We start from the raw sequence: 17,016 nt of genomic DNA on the forward strand, positions 1-17,016 counted from the left end.
AGTGTGCCAAGAGAGTCTGAGAGAAATATTCTATGAAAACGCTTTTCAAATATATTGCGTTTTAATTAATCGGTACATTGCATAGTGCAATGCAGAGGAATGTGCACATAACGAAACTTTATATATATTACACAATAAGTCGATATCTGTTTGACGACGAAGCGTCAGCTTCGTAACAGCCTTCGGCGCCGACGTCGTTGGCATTACCGATATCGGCGTCGAGTGCCGATAGCAATTTATTTAGATTTTTAATTACGTTACTTTTCTTTGTCTATATAAAAATCCTCGATACTTGTTAAATACTTCCGTAAACTATTAACACTTTTATACACCTATATCATTAAACATTAGTTATTTTTAGTATATATGCATACTTTGCAAATATTTAAGTCAGTTTGATAGTGTCCTAACTAGACGAAAGGCGTCACATATATTTACAAATTAAAGAATAATTAAATCCGATAAAAATTATTTAATTTGGATCCTTTACCAAATATCTTTTATTCCTTAAATTCACCAATTACCCGTATGCAACGGCTTGCAAATCAATGCGGTAATGATCTAGATTATTTTTTATACATTATCATTCATAATTTCATTCAGTCAGTCCTCTTATATTCACCACATATTGTCACAAACGTACTCACCCTCAAACACGTATAATTATATACTCACCCTAGATATAATATTAACAATAATTATACTGATACACTAAGTTATATTAGCATAATGTACACCTTAGTAATTACTTAATATATTATGTTACATTAAAAGTTATCCTTGCAAAATGTAATTTTAAAATCATTAGTTTTTTTTTTATTCTATGGTAAATGAAAATAAATAAATAATTAAATCCCGCATAAAAAAAAGGATAAATTGCAGCTTTAATAAAAAATGACATATTCAGTGCTAAATTCAGCACTTATATGCATTCTAATTTTTGTGTTTATGGTCTTTTTTGTTGTTGTTTATGTCTTACGGGCTAATAACTCTGGTTTATAATAAAAATGGACGTAATACGCCGTAGTAGGCGCATCCTATATTTTTTAAAAAATACATTGCTCAAAACAATTCAAAATAATCATCAAACCATTTTCTGCACTAGATAGAGCACTGCATTTAAAAACTTAATACAGTGAAACTCGAGCATCAATTATAGAAAGGTAAGGTGAGTAGTTTTACGCTTCAAGTACCAGTCCTGAAACAGTAAAGTTGTGTAAATGTACCTTTTAAATGGCGACCTCTGTGGTGTAGTGGTCAAGACGCTTGACTCACGCACGGAAGGTTCCGGGTTCGATTCCCGGTGAGAACACAAAAATTAAAATGTGATTTTTCTCAAGCCTGGGTGTTCTGTGATGTAAATCACCACTGTAATTGGGCATACTGGCCTGTTGTGGTCCAAAAAAAAATTATAATAAAAATAAATAATATTCGAAATTAAGATATATATAACTATACACACATGTTAATATTTATTTCAGAAAGATATTTCCTTAGTTCATATTGGCCCTGTCGGGAATAGAATACAATGCGTACAAGTCCAAAGGTCAGCGTTAGAAGAATAGTATTATTTTCCTGCAATTTAAATTGCAATATACATACTTACAATTCTTGATACTTATCGGGTACGGGCTTTAAACCTTGCCACTCCAGTGTGCAGCGAATATATCGCCTTGCCCAGTGGCCATCCTCAAATCATTATCATCACAAGTTAACTGAATTTGTGGACACCGCAGCAGACGAGGATCATCCTGCACCTCTCATAATTCTTGATCATCACCTGCAGTTTTTTTGCATTTATTTTCCATCAAGTTATTTTCGACGAACTTCAATGGATGATAAAAAATATATTACCGAGCTTATGGGACTGTAAAATATTACTGCGATATATATTTATCTACTTTTTGAATACTCGGATGAAAAATTTTATCGATAAATAATTTTGCAGTTTTATTTTTCAGTTTGTGAAAGCTTAACAATAAGCAATTTGAATTCATTACTTCTTTTATTTTATACAATTTCATTCAATCTTTGTTGACTCAATATTTAGAATAAAAAAAACTTGCTTTTCATTATTATTTCTTAAAGTATTTGTATTCAGACCAAAAAGTAAATTCTTTTTGGCATAATTCGTATTTACTTATCATATATTATATTTTCATGATTATAAAACACGATAGCGAAAATTTGTACAGTGATTGATGAATTTGTCAAATAGGTTCTATAATTAAACGAGTTATAAAATAGAGTAAGACAAAGATTGAATAGGTAAATAAACTTTCTCCAGTTTCAGTCCACATTTCTTGCTGGGTACGAGGATTAAATGAAATAATATTAAGTGAAATAAAAACGCCAGATTGTCATTGTAACATACATATTCTTTTGAGCTTTTATTTGCATTTTAATATACAACAAAATATTAAATAAGATAATTTGGTAAATCAATAATTATAATTATCAAGAATGAGCAAAATTGTCTTGATCAGGAGTAGCGTATACATTATGTTCGTCATATTGTTTTATGGGTTTCATTTATCAAGTAATAAGACATTTATACGATAGTATAATAATTATTGTAACTCTCAGATAAAATACAATATTTTCATTAAAAATTCTCATGGAAGAATTGTAGATTATGGGGTACGTATACGAATGTTTAGTTAATTTTCACAATTTCAGAAATGAATGCTTATCGCGATATACAGTGTAATTTTATCAATAAATATCATGTATTAAGGAAATAGGTATACTTGTTTTAACTTATTACCTAGTTCATTATTTACAAATAAATTTCATTCGATATCGGCATCTCGCGGGAGAAAAATACTTCAAAAGCATCGAGTCTCGTAAATGTTAATCAATTGACTAATCACTGCCTACCTTATTAAAATTATATCACTACGTACGGATTTCCATAAATTTAAACTATACATGAGAAAATAACAAACATAACTCGATTCAATAAAAATATTATATTCTGGCTAATCACAAACTAGCGGGAAGGCAGAAGTTATTAAGTACAGACGCCAGTGTCATTTGTGTAAACGCGTTCGAGGGAAAGCAATCAATATTTACCTTCAAATATTTCCAAAATCTTAATTTAGTTTTTTGATTATTATATATAGAACCTGAATAATAATTTTGACTATTAATTTAACACGTATACTCGCTAAGTATTATTCAGCGCCAAAGCCCGATCCTCGGGAGAGGGGGCTGGGCTGAGCCAAGGGGCTAACTATTCTATCTAGAGACGGCACAGGGCAATCGTGTGGGTCTTGTGACGAACAATAGTGACTCCAAACTATCGTTGTTTAGTACGTTTAGATGGCACTCCTATTTTATACTATAAATGCGAACCTGCCAAAAATCAACACAATAGCGAAGAATGATATAAATATATGAAGCCGATGTGTATTTAAAGTCACTAAGTGTCGACCGCTTCCGTCAAAATAAATCTGGACAATCTGCCATCTCGCGATCAGATCGCGATCTTTACAACGTAGCCGATAACTTTATAAATTATTTAACTCACAAATCGGAGAAATGCCGTTTAACTTAAAACTACGACTATCGAGAATATTAAGTATACTGAACATTCACACGGGAGTACAATGTCAATCGTTATACATGAGTTGAATTAGCCTAGAACTTAAAGGACTATGGCGTACTCGGATATAGGTCGTCTGTAGCGAGATATGGTAGCATCACATGCGGTACCGGCCGCCGACTTCCGGCTTCCTGCTGCAGCCGGCACCCGCCCCCAAACCCGCCCTCTTACTACTCCTACACTATGTACACATGTACAGCAGACAGGAATGAATCGCGAATTTTATTCATTTCATCGAAAAATGTATAAACCTATATACTACACGACTCGCATTGAGTCGTCGAGAAAAAGTCCGATCTAATGCACCTTAATACTATTGTATACATATTCACACGTACTTGCTGGACAGCTGCTTAGCTAGTTCGGTATACTTCAAAAATTTAGAATGCGGACTCTCCTCGAAGTTCGGAGGTTGAGGAGGGCTCCGCGATCCGGCTGGCGCTCCACCGGCAGAAGACGAATTGGCTCCGCTGGCGCCTCCGCCGTTCTTGCTTGTTGGAGAAAGAGATGATCCACCCGCTTGCTGGTTTGACCTCATGGAAACAGGATCTGGAATGACTCCATCCTTGACAAAGTGCATCTTTGACAAATGGTGCCTATATGCTCCTTTGGATATAAACGGAGTATCACAGAAAGCGCATTTCATTATTGAGTCGGCAGTCATAACAGCATCATTGCACGCCCAGCTAAAAGCTAAAATAGCTCCCGGTGTAGGTCCCGGAGGAGCTGCTGGCGATGGAGCAGATCCACTTCCACTAGATGCATTTTGGCCACTTCTATGATTAGGATGATGATTCTCAGTCTTATCACAAAGTTTCTGGAGAGCAGCTAAAGGGTGGCTACTACCTCGCTTACCAGAACTCGTAGCATTTTCATTTCCCGCTGCTCCACCCGAAAGGCTGTCGAACATGGAAGAGAGGGCACCTAGACTTCCTGAAGGCTTTCTATCTGCACCGGGTGTACTTCGAGGGGTCGCTGACCGGTCGCTTGCAGGACTAGCGCTATTCCTCGAGGGACTATGGTGAGGGTGGCCATGAGGACTGGGCCGAGGACGAGGGCTAGCACTACTATCCCTTCGTTTTATTAAATTTGTAGGCAAATGTGTTTCTTCGTTTTCCACTGTATGTCTACTACCCGGACGGTTTAACCTATTATCTTCATCGTCATCAATTTCTTTTTTTATATTAACTGATCCTTTTGAAAGATTTATGCCTTCGTCTCTCTCTTCTTCATCAGGTAATTCCTTTTTTACTCTTATATCAGAAGTGTGCTCATCATGAGAGTTCATTCTATCAGAAAGAGGAGTTTGTCCACGTTTTGTTTCAGGTGTGGTTCTCGGAGTCATATGATAAGATGGTGGGTCCATTTTACGATCTGGCGTCAAAGATTCTACTCTACTACTACCTCTCTCAGACATGGAGCTTGATTCACTGCCACTGCGTTCACGACGCCCGTAGTTTTGAGCTTGCTGATGGTGATGATAATTTCTCAGCAAGTTCATGGTTTGAGCATCAACTAGCGGTTTGGTATAATCTACACTTTCATCAATTCCTAACCGCTTTAAAATGCTGGACCCAATAGGGGCATGAGATGGAGCACCAGGTATGCCAGGTATTGATCCATGTCTTGATCGTGAGTCGAAACTCTTTTCAATAAGTTGTTCTATAGCATTGAGAACTGAGGGAGAAGAACTTTTTTCAGCTCCACCGCTACTTTCTTTTGGATTAGGTGAGAGATCAGTCGCAGACGACGGAGACCGGTGATGACGAGAACCTGGAGATGGGACATCATCATTTATACTTTTTCTGCCTTCTCTGTTGGTAGGAGTAAGATGTCCGACCATCAAAGGATTTTCAGGGGGTAAGATGTTATTTGACATAAGTGCATTTTTCAACAAATTTCGCTGACTGTTGGTTATCGGACCACCAACACACTGTCGTATATGTTCAACAAAAACTGCAGTTTCTATTTTTTCACCACATTTTTCGCAAGTTATACGACTACTTGCACTAATGTCTCTTATGGGTTTAACAGCACCTAAATTAGAACCGTCCCCATTTTTAAAATCGTGTTGAGCCCTTTCCAGTTCTAAAAGTTTCCTAACAGGCAGAGACTTTTTCCTTTTTTCTCGAGTCTGTCGTCGTCTTCCACCACTTTCCGTGATTGATCGCATTATGTGTTCTTTATAGTGAGAATTTTTAACCATATGATTACTTAACTCTTTTAATGAACTAAACGCCTGATCGCATACCTTACAAGTAAGAACAGCACTCACATGACTGCTTGTACCTGAAGCTGGCGTTCCGGGTGGCGCGTTTCCAGGAGGGCCTTGAGACGTTTTATCATCAGAGGACTTCCACGAAATAATTTGTTCTTGGGAAATAATATTTGTGTAGTGCTGGGTTTGTTGCATGTGACTAGTCATTTCTGCAAGTGATCGGAAACTCTGTCCACACCACATACATTTTAATATTTGACGCGTTTGTTCCGCGCCTTTTCCTAACCAAACATCCTGGCCTCTCACAAGTTTTCTAGGAAGAGGCATCGTTTCTTTGATTAAGAGGTTGAGATCATTCTGATGGGGTTTGTTGGATCCTCCAGATGCGGATGTACTATTAGAAGAAGCAGAAGGAGAAGACGTAGGAGGCATTCTATGAGGCGGAGGGAGATCAGGTGCCTGGGTTGGGGGAACTGGAACATTCACTCCACAGTGCTTCGCTTCTTTCATATGAACAGTCATGTCAGCTAAAGTTGAAAAACTTTTCTTGCACCACACGCACTTTAGAACGTCTTTAGCTTGCTCAGCTCCTTTATTTAACCAATGAGATTGCCAAGCGCTATGGCGCCCAGCAGCTGTACCTGGCAAATTGGTTCCTAATGCTGCACTCTGCGCTACTGTACGGAATAATTCTTCTCCCCCGAGACGACTAAGTTCACTCATTTTTTCGAGAGCTTTGGTAGCATCACCGGGAGTAGGCGTTCCGTGTTTGAGTTTACCGTTCCAATCCGCCACATTATTATTTTTCGGAGACAGACCGGCAGCGGCAACCGCAGCAGCGAAATAAGGCAAATGAGATGCCACAGGGGAAGTCCAAGGGGAAACAATCGGTTTATATTCTGCCTGTCTCGAACTTTTTCGAGCTGGAGGAGACGTAGAAGGGTCTCCCGGTCCTCGTTTTCTGCATCCAACGGAGAGATCGAGAGGACTATTTTCTGAGGGTCCACTAAGATTAACCGCATCATCTTCCCCGTCGTCATCTTTATCATCGTCTCTTTTGGTGCTAAAATCGAGAACATCAGAATCATCTCTCGGAGAGGGTGTCGGTGAAGGCTCGGGCGGCAATCGGCCAGTTAAGAGAGGTAATAATGGGGGAGGTGGTGAGCCTCGTCCAGATAAAAGAGGAGACACTCCTAAAAGTCTCTGGTGAGCCTGGTGAGCCTGGTGAGCTGCGGCCGCCGCAGCTCCCAGGTAGGCGGCCATGGCAGCGGGAGGCGGTAGGGAGCCGGGAAGAAGGGCGGCCAGCCCCCGCGCTGAGAAGGCGGATTCGCTAGAGGGGCAACGCGGTGCCCCCGATGATTCACGGGACAGGCATCTGGGACTCAAATCTCTGTGAACAAATGAAAAATCTCACGTCAGAAACAATAATTTTTATTTTGTCCAAATTAAATAGGATTCGATAAGTCACTATATTAGTATATTTTTTTAAGGTCTAAACAAATAATCCGTCATGACATCCGTGCTTTATTTATATTTTTAATGTCTAGTGTTTAAAAGGAATAAAAAAAAAGAAATGAATAATTATTATAAAATCTCAACCAGTAATTGACCGGTCATAAACCCTGTAGATGCCTAGACTTCTACATTTCCAAAATGTAATATATATTTGTTGATATATATTAATATAAGAAATCATATAACTAAAATAAAAGTATTTAACAGAAAATGGTCACTGGCTGACAACTTCAGTCCAGAAGAAAACAAAAGCAATTTGTTTGGAAAAAAAAACTGATAATAATTTACCGGGTATTTGTTTTAAATATAAAATCTAAAAAATATCTAAAAGGAATTTGTTATAAAGGGACCTAAAAATAATTATCACAAATCAATTGGAATAAAATATTTAATAATTATTTGAATAAAAACACGGAAGAGATAGATTACTTTGAATTAATGTAGTTTTCCAATAAGGAAGTACAGAGGTTTTTAATTAGTCAATTTATTTGTCAATAGACTACCAAGCTAAGCCAAATAAAAAAAAATGTTTTGTTTTATCAGCGTCATGATTTGAAGTTTTGTAATTTTGAAATTACTCCGCCTGTGACGTCTTCTTGTTCTTTTTGGTGAGTTCCGCTGATTGATGGGTTGACTTCCGTAAATCGGAAATCTACCCACAAAGAATTCACTGTTTCAAATATTCAATATCTCGAAGAACTAGTGACGTCGTTCAAAGTAGTTTTTTTTTCGTACGTTTTCCAGTAACCTCGTCGTACACTTAAATGTTTTAATTTTTACCGCGCATAAGAAAAAAAATGTATCCAATTTCTTTCTTATCCTTAGTGGTGGAGGCTATGCAAGCTCTAAACGTCACTGCAACCTGTGAAGATCTATTGTGGCCTCGATTATGAACGCTATCTTCATCTGGATATATCGAGACGGAATACTTAACTTCTGTACTATCTGTATCTCACCTCGGTATGTTCTACCTACTTGCTATATCGACATCATATGATCGAAATAAGAAAACGAATGACCGCTAAAAATTAGTCCGCGTTCCTTACGTCATTGCCATTTAAAATAGTTTTCTTAGTTAATTTAGTTAAAAAAATATAATAACTAAATTTTTTTTTTACGTTACCACAACTTTCTAACTTTATAACAGAACCCAACGAGATTATTTTTGCATTTAGCCGCTCGTTTCTCACAATCTGACAGTTATGTCGGAATAAAATTTGACTTCAAAATTTACTTATTTCTCTCTCATATTTTTAATAGGCTTTTCCAAAAAAAGTGCCAACCTCAAAACGATTAAAAAATTTAATAAATCGTAATTAAAGAAAAATTGCTCGGTGGAACAAAATTTTTGTCACTTATAATGCGTAGATAAACGTATCGAGGGGTTCTAGACCCGTCGGTATAAACCGATGTATTTACATCGAAACTTGATGTATGTTTTTGTAGTCGGCCGGGAGAATTTTATCTTCAACTATGGCGTAATATTGAAGCTATGTCATTTTAGAGCGAAGATATGTGTACCGTGACGTACGCTTTCCCTTGTTTCATATCGATGTATCTACCCAAAACTTGAAGGTGGGGGGTCGGTAGTATATCTTTGTATTCGCTAGAGCGAATTTATCTTCAACTATACCATCAAGGTGAAGGTATGACGTCTTTATCTTCCCATCATAATCGAGGACCAGGTCTATAAAGAGCCTGGCTACTGTGTGGAAGGCGAGAGTTTACATTTTGATAAATCTCCCCCTCCAAGCCCGTTGAGTATCGGGCTATGAGGCAGAGAGCGAGCTCTTTAACATCCTCGGGTTAAACCAGTGGTCCCCCGAGGATGAGGCTCCTTTTATAATGCAAAGCATCACATCACGTTTCCTCATCTGCGCTGCAGAACCTACATCCTACATCTAGAAGTTTCGGTATGTTTTATTCTAGGGAGGTGTTTGTTATTCTGCAGTGCCCTGGGCGGGCTCTAGTGATAACCCTCACTTGATTTTGGCTGAGCTTTATTAGGTTGAAGGCAAACCTTTGCGAGTACCCTTTTAGAGACATACTTAAAAGCGGTTAAAAGATAGAGACATACTTAGGGGTTCAAGTTATTTGAAAATAAACTGGCCTTTCGGGCTGAAAGGGTAATTCGTTATTTTGTGCGAATTGTCAAGAAAATAGGAATCGAGTTTTGAAAGGTTACAATTAATCATATGCCCGAAAAAAAATGACTAGATCTTTTCTGTAAGGTTAGAATTTAAAAAAATATATATATGTAATATTGTTGATTGTAGCTACTTTATTGTAGGTAAAGTGTGTTTTATTTACGTACAGTATTTTTTAAACTTGATTTCTTTCATTTATAATAAAAAATCAACACAATGTAAACTGTTAAGGATTGGCGACGATTTATTTTTAAGATCTGGGTATTTTTGTTAGCAGGAAAAAAGTAACTTTTAATCGGCAAAAAACGTATTCCTTCAAAGAAGGCCTATATGCGTGACAGTAAAAGTATTACAAAACACAATTGAGGAAGTAAATTGTACCGAAGAACTTACAAGAGTGTTTTAAATATAAAAATAAGTTTTTATAATGTTAATGAATATAATTATTAACATTATAATTTTATTAGAATCATTGAACTTCTATGTTTTGTTTTTCTCTTTGTTTTTTCACATGTATATTCAAAATGATACAGCTTCAAATTACTAAATAATTATAACAGCGTGAGTCACTCTCCAAGCACCAAGAGCTAGTCGCTTATTTGGAAAGATGCAGTTAGATTAACAAAATTATAATATGAATGTAGATGTAGGATTAGTATCATTTTATTTTAATTAATTACATTAAAGATTTTAAGAGTTATAAAAAAAATGTATCTAGTTTTATTCCACTTTTATGTAAAAAAATTACCAGTGACCAGGATGTGACGCCAGTCACGACGAAACTCGGTCACTAGTAAAAATAATAAATAAAAATATTAAATATTATAAGTCAAATGCAGTTCCACCAAGAAATGTCAGTAGGAAAACTTAATCTTATATTTGTTAGACGTAACTGAATAATAAAAATGTATTTCATTTGAATATTGTAAGCACTATCTACATATGTTATTTTCAATATAATATATTTATGTTTAGTTTAACTGTAAGGAACTGCCAGGGGCAATAAGTCCGCCATGTAACCTATTAAAATTACATAGGTTACCGACGAAGATACTTTAAATGTTCATGCAAATATACTCATTTTCGTACAAAAATATTGGTTATTTCTTTATAAGACAGTCGAAGATAACTCTGTTAACTTCCCATTGAAATCGGGGCTTTGAAGCTCAAAACTGATCGTCTAACCTCAAGTAATAAAAAAATTCAAGATACGCTGTGATTTATGTACCAATACAGTGCCCTATGCACCATTCGCTGCGTAATGGGAATGAGAATGATGAAGATTTACAAGTTGAACTGCAGCGATTTGATTACAGAAAAGACAAAAATGTTTTTTTTATTATTGCGTACAAAGTATTCACAAAAATGTAGTTTTTTAAAACGTCATAATAACTATAGACAGTGATACTTTTATTAGTTGAAAAATAAGATGAACTCGAACGCATATTGAAAACTTTTAAGTTTCGAACTTTTCGAACTCAACTACAGATGGCGGTAGTCGACACTAAGTTAAGAAATCGATGAAAGAAAAATAAAGTTTTCAGTGCAGGCGTTTTTCGAGAATATCCAATTGGCTTGCGTTAAAAAAAGACAAATGAATATTTAATATCGTTTGAGTAATTTTTTCAGTGGAAATATTTCGGACAATTTTCTAGTTTTCACGAAATTTACAGAATGTTGACAAACTAGAGAAAAAAGTTTTTTTAGTGGAAATTGGTGTATTTTCCGATTGAATTAAAACTTTTTATAAAATTATATAAATATTACATTTTTTGACATATTTAAGGCTTTTGAGGTATTTATTTGGTACGATAATGATATATTTGAGGATTTTTCACATCGATAGCAGCATTATTTTTCAATGTACCTAATTAGAAAATTGTTTGAGTTTACGTCGTAAGAATTTAATCTTAAGAGTTTAAAATCAATTTTTGAATAACTTTAACATTGACAAAAACTAATATATTGCTGCAAAAATACCAATATATTCAGTTTTTATTGAACACATATTTTTAGAAGTTATTTTATGATAAAATAGTTTCAAATCATGAGATTTTAAAGAGTTTCGGGCGTTTTAATAGTAATCAATGTAAATTAATTAAAATAGTGAGCGAATAATTTATTCCACTATCGTATGTCATAATGTAAACAAATAAGAAAAAAAAGCTAATAACTGTCAAACACGGTATAAAAGCCAAATATAATAAAAAATATTACAGTACCTCTTTCTGACAGAAACGCTCTTCAATCTCCGGTCGCACTCGACAATCATATTGTAGAAATCAATTTTTACGGCTTTTCTGAACACTCGTAAGATAAAAACTCTTTCACATAGTACGCGATACAAACAACCAGTTCTGCCGCGGGCGACAACGCACTAACCGACCGCCCTAACAGCGGTCCCGCGTGGAATGAAACGGGAACGAGACCGCGTGCGATTTACGACCGAGTCGAGGTAGAATGTATCCACCTCCCTCCTGCGCAGGACACCGCTATGAGACTCGGTGCCAGTTGGAAAGAGACGAGCATCGTGTCTCCGCTCGTTTCGCCGTCGGGGGTGCCTCCGCGCGTGCGCAGGTGAACAGAGCGAGACGGAGCAGAAGTTCGGGGGTGAGCGCGTCTCTGTCTCTCCCCAAGTTTGATGTTTATTTATGGTCTAGGCGCGCGTTAAGTCACATACAAGACGCGGGAAGACTGAAAGCTTTTATGTCTATCGCATTATGTGAGCGTTATGATAAACGCCGCTTTTCCAGGGGCGCGGGGAGCGTAGGTGAGGGGGAGAGGGCGACCTCTAAAACATTCCACAACAGAATGCATCCAGTATGGAAAAAGGTAAGAGCTGTATTTATTGCGCTCAGGGGAAATGTCATATATCAATCAAAGGGGTGCATCGGACATCTGTCAGACGCATTAGAGTTAGCCTTTGTTCCGGGCTAACTTATCCTCTAGATGACTTTGTTTGACATAGCCGATGTACAAAAGCTAAGGGCGAAACAAAGAATTGAATACTCAACTTCAACACCTAAGAATTATTAATTTACTTTTCTATGCATGCGTCTCTATCTGAATATAGAAATAAATTGGAGCATGTATATAATACTCGGTTCACTGGTGTAGATGGATTAGCTCTCTCTAAATTTAATAAAAAATACGGGAAAAGAACACTAGAGTACAATTTATAAAAAATGTATAATATGCTCCCATTAAATATAAAAAATTAAAAAAACTTATCTGGCTCAAAAGGAAGACGTCTGCTGAGAATCTCGCTTTTAGAACGTGGTTTTTTATATTGAAATTTTTTTGTGTTTTTCTTTTTTATTTGGACAATTTTTTATTTTCGATGTACATTTTTTAATTATTTTTCATAGTAATAAGAGTTTTTATATGTTTATAGAATTTAAGAGATGATATATATTAGAGCTTAACTATAAGCACCTGCTGACAAACTGCATTTTATGGAGTTCGGTAATACTTGATAATTTATATGTTAATTTTTGTATGCTTTTGATAAATAAATATTTAATAATTTATTCAACATAATGCCGATATACTTTAATTGAGTTTTTTTTATGTCCTTGTCTAGTTTACAATTAATTCTATAATCACACATTAGATTTCAGTAAGTATTAATTTCACTAAATATACATTTAATTTCTATGTGTAAATTTCAGCATTTTCTGCAATGTGGGGGAATGAAGAATAATGTTGAAAAAAGCAAACAAACATACTATCGCGCCGTTTCCACGAAGGAGTAAGCAGAGAAGATAGAACGCCATATTACTATCCTTGCATACATACCTTGCTTTCTCTACATTCATACTTCTTCTCGTGAACGCACGCCGATTTTTTCCACTTTTGACAAGTCCAACTTCAATTATTTGTTTAATTTGTTCATGCCATGCCTTTCTTGGTCTTCTTCGTTTTCTGCATCCATCAGCATTAGCATCGTAAATCTTTTAATTCATTATTTCACCGTCCATTAATTCATGTCCAAACCAACGCGCAACTCCCTTCTGGATTTTGTCAATAATGTTTATCTCAGCCTTACATAATGCATGGATTTCTTACCGTGCTTAGTTTTACTACACGTTCGCCTAAAAAATCACACTTCGACAGCATTCAGCCTACTTCTATCATCGTTTTCTTAAATTTCACACCTCGTAATTATATATGAAGGTCGAAACCTAGGGTCTCGATTATGATAAGAAGATAAAGACATTAAACCTTCACATTGACGGTATAGTTGTAGATAAATTCTGTCAAGCGATCACGGAGATACACTACCTTCAAGAAACAAGGGGAAGCGTACGTCACGGTACACATATCTACGCACTAAATTAACATAGCTTCGGTATGACGTCATAGTTAAAGATAAAAAAATTCCGAACGATTACTAAGATACGTTACCGATCCCCCCATCGTGAAGTTTTGATGTAAGTACATCGGTTTGTATCAACGGTTCTAGAACCCCTCGATACGTTTATCTACGCATTAAAATTGACAAAAATTTTGTTCCACCGAGCAATTTTTCCTTTGATTACGTTTAACTTAATTATGTTATCGTTTTGAGGCTCACTTTTTTTTTAAAAGCCTTTTAAAAATAAAAGAGAGAAGTTAGTAAATTTTGAAGTCGAATTTAATTCTGACATAGCTATCAGTTTCGAAAAAGAGTGGTTAGATGCAAAAAAATAATGTCGCTAGATTCTGCCCTATTTATAAATAAGAGTATCCAGGCGTAGGAAAGTTGCCGCCAAAAAGAATTATTAGTTATTATATTTTATCCGTCTGTTTTACTATTATCTTCCGGAGTGTACGTATCAAAACGATAAAGGAGCCTGCTTTGTAATCGCTCGGTAGATAAAGACAGATGATCGCTAAGCAAAATCTCTCGGTAAATGTCAAAGGTTATATTAAAATCATGTTCAAGTGAGCATTTTTTGCTTGAATTGGGACTCATTGAAGTTTACAATCGCTTTGAAGTGAGCACTTTTTGTCACAAAAGCCTATTTAAAATATAAATGAGAACAATTTTAAATGTTAATGACGTAAGGAACTCAAACTGATTGATTGCGGTCATTCATTGGTTTGTTTCGATCATATGGTGTCGAGATGACAGGTAGGTAGAACATACCGAGGTAGATACAGTTAGTACAGAAGTTAAGTATACCGCCCCGATATATACAGATGAAGATATCGTTCATCGTTGAGGCCCAGGACACCATTTTGAACAGTTAATTTCGTCTACTGCGATAAACATTTATATTGCATTAATAAAATAATCGTCTTTGATATTTTTTATTTATTTGTGTAAACTTATTTCAATTTAAGGGGATATAAAATAATGTTCTGTGTGTGAAATCCAACCAGAACCCAGGGCGATTATTTTTGATTTGATGGCTACTCTCAGGCAAAAATCCAGAAAAAGAAAATCGAGTAGAGATAGTCCGCTTGATAGTGAAGTGGTTGGCACGTTCCCCTACCATGTTTGACGTCCTGGGTTCGATTACTGGTGGAGCCCACGTGAAACATTTGTTTTATTGATGTTTTCACGTGAAACATTTGTTTTATTGATGTACACTACAATGCTTCACTTTCGTTGGACTAGCATCGGAAACCGAAGACTAATTACCGTACCTTCACGTAACAGATAATCAAAATACACTGCATTTGCTGTACCGACGCAGTGCTCTATGCACCATCAGGTGTGAAAAAGGATGTAATGATGATGATAAAAATTGGTTTTCACAGTGGTTCTACTGTATTGCACTTTTCTTGGACTGGTATTGGAAGCGTGGGATTGATCACGTTTCCTTTTATGAACCAGAAATGACGATGATCAATTATTCAAAAATAAAAATGGTGATTTACCTGTCAGCATTAGGGTCCTGTATGAACGTGGCAGGGATGCTGTGTTCGATGTCGTGGTCGGTGTCCTGTGGGTGGTGGGGAGGTCTCCTTCCCCCCTCTCCTTCTCCCCTCACCCTGTCTCCTTCCTCCTCCCCCTCACCGCGGTCCTCCTCTTCTTCCCCGCGAGGACTACCGTCCTCCGGACTGCCCTCTTCCTCTGAAAAAAAGAGAAACACCATATAAATATATTGTTCAATCAACTGTTTTGATCTATTTTGATTTCACAATCCCGAGGGGGTGAAATCCAGTCTTTTGTCTATGAACATTTGGACAAACTCAAATATTGTTATCAAATATACTTGACTCAGATTTACACTCTCGCCTGATTTCATCATTCGCAACCCTGTCATACATTGATTTCCCACACATTCGTCTAAGAGATCGCATTTCAACCGCGTTTACTTGGGTTTTCATCCTTCCTCTGCCAGTTACATGTTTTACTTCCATACATAAGTGTTGGGACTAAAACTCCGTTGTGCACTGCCAGTTTAGCTTCGATTGACGATTATTGTTATGGATAACTTATATAGCGCTATTTTCGTAATGTAATACCTGAAGTTAAGTCTGCAATATCAACTGATTGCAAATATTTACGCATATTAAGTAGTATATACATGCTGTTCATACGACATAAAGCCTAGAGAATGGATTCTATAATAGTGGGATTAATTTAGCGAAACCTATCAGAGTCAACAGCGCAGTTTTATCAGTGAGTTAATTCTTCGGATAACGAACGGATTATCGAGCAAACACAAGATTCTGCCGTTCTTTGCGAAGGTCGGGCTAATCACAGGACGGAACACCGGTCTGTCATAAAGTGCAGGAGTAGGAAGGAGCAAACAGCGGTAATCCGCACCAGTCATGTTGACCGCCAGCGGAGCGAATACTGGGCGGCTGCTAAGAGCAATCATAAATTAATTACAAAGCCAAACGAACAGAGACCCGAGCATCTTTATCCCGTTATCTTGCTGAGCCATCGCGCAGGAACAAAGGAGAGTCCGCTGATAACAGTGAGAAAATGAGCATACCTTTAATCGCGCTCCTGTTAAATAAGTCAATTTACTTATCTAAGTCTGCGGCGCGTCATTTAACGCGGTACAGGTACTCCTTTTTACTGCTTATCAATTACGCAATAGTATTATCTTTAAATTCATTATAATTTAAATTTTAAATTTAGTGGGGAATTCTGAGAGTTAAAAATTGCATTAACAACAAGTTATTTAACGTGTTTGTGGTTTGGAATAACCATATTTAATACTCGCTTTACTCGTACATTAAAATTAGAAGCTTTACGTAGTACCTAGGAATCAATTAGCTTATTTTACGTTTTAATCAGGTCGATCGCAATAGTAATTTGACAAATTAGCCAAACTAATATTTTGTAATAAAATGAATTAATAAAATGAATAAAATAATTACTTTAAATAATAAAAATACGTACATGGTTTTATTCCATTTTATTTATACATTTTTACCAGTGACCGGGTTTCGTCGTGACCGACATTGTCAGACTGGTGGAAGACTAAACAAATTTCGATGTAATATACAAGTGCAAGCAGGGGTTGTAAATCATGATTTTATATCATTATGGAAATAAAAGAGTTTAATTTTTTTTTTAAAGG

General features: G+C 36.3%; 1 protein-coding gene across 1 annotated transcript; it reads right to left on the bottom strand.

The window, feature by feature from the left end:
• Nucleotides 1-2,357: 2,357 nt before the first annotated feature.
• On the bottom strand, nucleotides 2,358-16,257 carry LOC148282303 (protein tiptop-like). The gene is made up of 3 exons (XM_088225317.1): nucleotides 16,251-16,257; nucleotides 15,356-15,551; nucleotides 2,358-7,215 (listed from the first exon to the last, which is right to left on the bottom strand). The coding sequence occupies exons 1-3, from the start codon at nucleotides 16,255-16,257 to the stop codon at nucleotides 3,936-3,938; spliced, it is 3,483 nt and encodes a 1,160-aa protein (XP_088081443.1). The 3' UTR covers nucleotides 2,358-3,935.
• Nucleotides 16,258-17,016: the final 759 nt, after the last annotated feature.

Source organism: Micrasema longulum, unplaced genomic scaffold (assembly GCF_059751315.1).
Source record: "Micrasema longulum isolate JH-2025_06_02 unplaced genomic scaffold, ASM5975131v1 h1tg000341l, whole genome shotgun sequence".
NCBI classification, from domain to species: Eukaryota; Metazoa; Arthropoda; class Insecta; order Trichoptera; family Brachycentridae; genus Micrasema; species Micrasema longulum.

Bases quoted from the DNA above. Each gene is read 5' to 3' on its own strand.
- LOC148282303 (XM_088225317.1), bottom strand. The intron at 7,216-15,355 runs GTAAATCACCAT...ATTTGTTCACAG, and splicing joins CAGGACCCTAATGCTGACAG to AGATTTGAGTCCCAGATGCC.